General features: G+C 38.0%; 1 protein-coding gene across 3 annotated transcripts in view; it reads left to right on the forward strand.

Annotated features, from left to right (window-relative positions):
* The first annotated feature begins 413 nt into the window (after window positions 1-413).
* LOC132473333 (testis-expressed protein 36-like) overlaps window positions 414-4,765 on the forward strand; it is a 5,493-nt gene continuing 1,141 nt past the window's right edge. Inside the window, exons 1-8 of one of the 3 annotated variants that reach the window (XM_060073411.1) lie at window positions 414-931; window positions 1,055-1,118; window positions 1,209-1,281; window positions 1,390-1,463; window positions 2,408-2,659; window positions 2,937-3,975; window positions 4,053-4,172; window positions 4,361-4,435. In XM_060073411.1, the coding sequence (XP_059929394.1) occupies window positions 3,925-3,975; window positions 4,053-4,172; window positions 4,361-4,435 (246 nt within the window). In that variant the 5' untranslated portion in view covers window positions 414-931; window positions 1,055-1,118; window positions 1,209-1,281; ... (1 more) ...; window positions 2,408-2,659; window positions 2,937-3,924. Of the gene's footprint in view, window positions 932-1,054; window positions 1,119-1,208; window positions 1,282-1,389; window positions 1,464-2,407; window positions 2,660-2,936; window positions 3,976-4,052; window positions 4,173-4,360; window positions 4,436-4,765 lie in introns of those variants that run through there. The other 2 variants (XM_060073409.1, XM_060073410.1) reach the window with 2 other exon arrangements.

Here is a 4,765-nt window from a genome sequence, read left to right on the forward strand (position 1 = left end):
TCCTTGCTCCACTCTTTTATCCCTGAGGGACTCGGCTGCTCCCTAGTGGCTAGCAAGCCATTGGACCACAGCAAAATAATACGATGGGACATTTTATGATTTCTTTCTTGATATTTAAAAAAATGTAAAACATTACATAATGTGTATCACTGTACGGACACAATAATTAGTCTACCAATTTACTATAGAGTGTATGAACGTTTACCAATGTTGATGTTGAGCAGATCCTGTATAAAGCCATGGACGCAAAAACCAAGATGCGGAATTATCATTATTTATTTTATTTATATTAAAGACCTTTTATTATTGATCATTTATAAGTGTACGGTGTTAATAATAATAAATAATAAATATTATTTTAACAATAACTCTTTCTTAAAAGATCTTACAATAATAGACCCGGAAGTACTTTTGCAGCAACAAAGCCTCCTTATGCTATATCGACAATATAGTTATTTAATGTTTAGAAGTAGGCTAAGTTCACAATAATAATAATAATTATTATTATTATTATTAAAACAATAATCGTATACGTTTTGTTTTTAAAGCGGGTTGTTTTATTTATACAATCACAAACAACAATAATCGTTGAATAATGAATAGGCTTTTAGTGGTTTTCAACTAAAATGTATTATGGAAAACGATCCCGATCGAGAATGCTGGACACAATAAGAAGTCAGCTGAGCGATGAGGCTCGCCTAGGGTAGGAGTCGTGAATCTCGCGACACTACAGCTCCGATTATATTGCAGTACAATGGTACCATATCTCCTCGGCTGGCAAATAATTAAACTTGTACTAGAATTCATCTTGATTTGAAGGCTTAGTGGCTTCAAATCGTGGTAATGGAGAAATGGAGATGTCACGTGCGCACAGAACTCATACAGCGAGACAGCTCACAGAAGGATCCATATGCTGGCGTCTTCAGAAGTTGTAAGATGTTTTGTTTTGTTGTGGCAGCATTCTTGTGCTTTGAATGAGCTACCTGATGTGAATCAGCTTACATTTTATAGGATTTGTTTACATTGTTGCGTTGTGTGCAATATTATTTTGCAGTGTTTCAGCTGCAAGATAAATTTGAAATTCGTCGAGAAATTTGGGAAGATCTGCAGAGCCAAAGGTTTGAAGAAAAAAATATCAGGATCTTTCTATTTAAAATGTTCTGTTAGTTTTTAATTACAAAACTTTTTTCAAACTGTATTAATTCCAGTTTAGAACAAGATGGAATAACATTTGTGGAACTTCACCTCTGGTTAAGAGAGAGTGAACACCTGTCTAAAAAGGTACGTAAAGGAAAACAAGAAATATGGAAACTATGATTTGAATGGGAGTTAATTTGGACCCTTGGCATGTTACTCTTTAGCAACAAATTGGAACTTGTTTTTCCCCAGTTGTCTCAGACCGTCTCTGACCTGACCAGTGTTTTGTATTTCAAAGAGGCTGAGCTACAGTACTGGCAGTCTCAGTAAGTTGGACATCCAATTATCATCACGTTTTTGTCCTTTAATTCATGTATCAAATAAGGCAATATTGAATGAAGGCCATCCAAGGTTATAATTACCTGTATTGATCAAACATCAGCCTAAACATGTAAATGTAAATTTATTTGTAAAGCATATTTATTTGTTGACCAAAGTGCAAAAAAAGAACAAAACAAAGATAAAACAAAAAAACAACAACAATAAAACAACTAACAATCATACTGTACATTTGAGACGACGATGATCACAGTAACATGTCAGGTCTTTTAAAGTCACAGGGGCATGGTGTAAGGCACATACACTGTGAGTAAACTGATAAACATTGATAATATTACGTACTTAACAGACATGCAACAAGTGCAAATTTGGCTTAGTGTTGGCTCAATATATATATATTTTTATTACTGTAGATAAGTAGAGTATTGATAAAATGGCATTCCTCCTAATCTCTTTTTTCCAAAATTCTCCAATAACATTCCCACTTCCGTGACAATAAAAACAATAAAATCCATACTTCCACGACCATCACAATAACATCCATACTTCCGCGACCATATCAACAACATACATACTTCTACAAACCATAACAATAATATCCATACTTCCATGACCATAATAACAATAACATACCTCACTTAGGCTGCTTTAGCACAAGTTCGTTTTTCTGTACAACAAGCTTTGATGTCCCGGTCTTACCTGAGAGGACTGTAATGTATTGAAAGTAACTGGTTTAATGGTCCTTCACCACATGTTGCACCAAGTACCCATATGAGGAGAATACCATTGATCCGGCTCTCTTGTACAACTACATTTGTTACTCCATGACCTATTTGTGCACCCTTGTCATGTGAATACATGGATGCTTATGTTTAAACAGGAATGGCCTTTATGAACCAACAAACTAATTTTCTCTGTGGATCTCACACAGGGTAGCCCGTTTCCGTCGGGAGGCTCTGAGCCTGGCTGGAGGCAGCAACTCGCTGAAGGCCACCCTGAACAACCAGGAGTTCACCCTTGAGAGGCAGGCCAAGGAGCTGGCCGCCCTGCAGAAGGAGCACATGCGCCTGCGGGAGGGGATGGTGGAGGCCTGGAAGGAGAAAGGGGACCTCCTCCAGAGATGGATGGAGGAGAAGAAAGAGGAGGCGGCAAGGGTTAATAAGTACAACGACGCACAGGAAAGGTATAATATGTGGTAGTTCACTCAGGTGTTTTATTGGCACAGTATTTTTGATTGTACACAGTTTAGGTGTTACAGCCACCAAAGTAGATGCAAAGGTCTAAGTAAGATACAATAATTACAGATAAAACCAATTAGATAATAATCCAACTAGTACGCAAGTCAATTACAATCGATCTAGGTGTACCGATCTGTACCAATACAAAACTTAACGGTACACATATATATATAGTATTCAAGTGGGCCAATCCGTGGTGTGATGGCTCTGTTTACCCAATAGGTGGCGTCGGTTGGCCAGACGGCTGAAGAAACAACTTCGGGGAGAAACGGTCAAACCTTCGGAGCAGACGGAGATTGACGTGACGAGTGGCGGAAAAGAAGCAGCATTCAAACTAGAATGAGTGACAGCATTTATTTTGTAACTTTTTTTCATCTGTAACTAATATCTCTTAAATAACTTGTTTTACATTCGCAGTTTAATGTGAGCACCATTCCTAGAAGCACAATCCGAACTTTTTTATTTTCTCCACTTAAACAGCAACTAAATATGCACCTGATGCAACTCTCTATTGACTACATTTAATGTAGTTTAGATGGACCGTTTTTATTGAATCAACATGGGCAGGCATCACTTGTGCATCAAGCTTACACACCAAACTAATAATTCAAGATTATATGCACCTCCTGATGACGTTTTAACATGTGTGTGTTTGTGTAACCTTATCGGGTTGTTTTTTAGTCCGATAAGATCTTTAAGTGATTCATGTTTTTTTTACTTTTTAGTGTGACTGACAAGCCTACATTATTATATTTTATAAAGACTCGTGGTAGATAGGCTATATAAATATATTGTGTTATCAAGTTTTTTTTTAAATAAAGCAATGTGTAACGTGTGCGAGATTAATTATTTTTTGTTCACAGTTTTCATGCATTTTATTTTTAAAAGCCCTTGTGTCATCATTGTTAGCCAACACAATATCGCATCGTATTTATTCAATCCAATATATATTCTAACATGTATTCGGAGATAATGTTCCACCAGTAGGCTACTCTACGCTGTGTGCTAACGGTACTCAAGAGAAGAACTCGGGTGTAAATAGTTTCAAACAATGAAGCTGATCTCCATGACAAACAGCCCAACAGCAGCCCGGTGTCACCGTCGCCATAGTCACCGTGTTGGTCCTTTAAATCGACGCGTGCAGGAGTTTCAAAACAAAACAAGACAAACACAGACAGCAACAGGATTTACATTTTAACATTTCTCTAAAATGCCCAAAGGAGGGAAGGGATATTCTTCCGCGAGCAATGATGGCAAATGGGTAAGCGTCTGAAAACAACAAATCACATTCACAGATCACTGAGTAAACTACACTGAGCCCTCTTCCTCCTCCCCCAGTATGCCCATGACACAGGGTTCAAAGAAGCGTGCACCATCACTGGGACCATGCTGGGGCAGGTTGTATCGTCTGGGCCGCAAGAACTACGAGTTGAACGTCACCTCAAGTCGAAAAAGCAGGTGTTTATTATGAATAACACTGTTCTTCGAAATAGCAAGGTTTTGCTGTGATTGGATTAGCCCACATTATCATCACAGGCCTATCCCATGTTAGTGACAGGCATCTGATGATGTAGGCCTAGAATTTGTTTAATCAAGTTAATTATTCCTATGTGCTCGTGAACAAATATATTTGAGTGGATTTACAGGATCCTCCTGATTTTCGATTCTCGACCCACGACAACAGAGAAGCGATACGAGACGGGATCTGCCTCTTTTCTCAGGTGAGTTTTTCTTTTCTTTTTTTAATCTCAATAAACGCATATTCCTGCTGTTCAATTAACCTAACTACTGCGGTGTTGGTAGTCCACAATTTCTAGCTTTTCTGAGAAATTCCTTCTCGAAAAAGACTTTTTCAACAAGTCGGCCGCAATATCCAGTCCTTCTCCTCTGTCATCCATTGTAATTAAAGTGAATCTAATCTAAAAGAAATCGAACCTAATGATCAATATAATTTCGCTGCTAGCTAGTTGTAATTCCTCGGCATACTCTCAGGATTCTGAAGGCCTCGGCTAGATTATTTTTTACCCGGAGACAGTGCAGGGAAATAATCT

Source organism: Gadus macrocephalus, chromosome 15 (assembly GCF_031168955.1).
Source record: "Gadus macrocephalus chromosome 15, ASM3116895v1".
Classification (NCBI taxonomy): domain Eukaryota; kingdom Metazoa; phylum Chordata; class Actinopteri; order Gadiformes; family Gadidae; genus Gadus; species Gadus macrocephalus.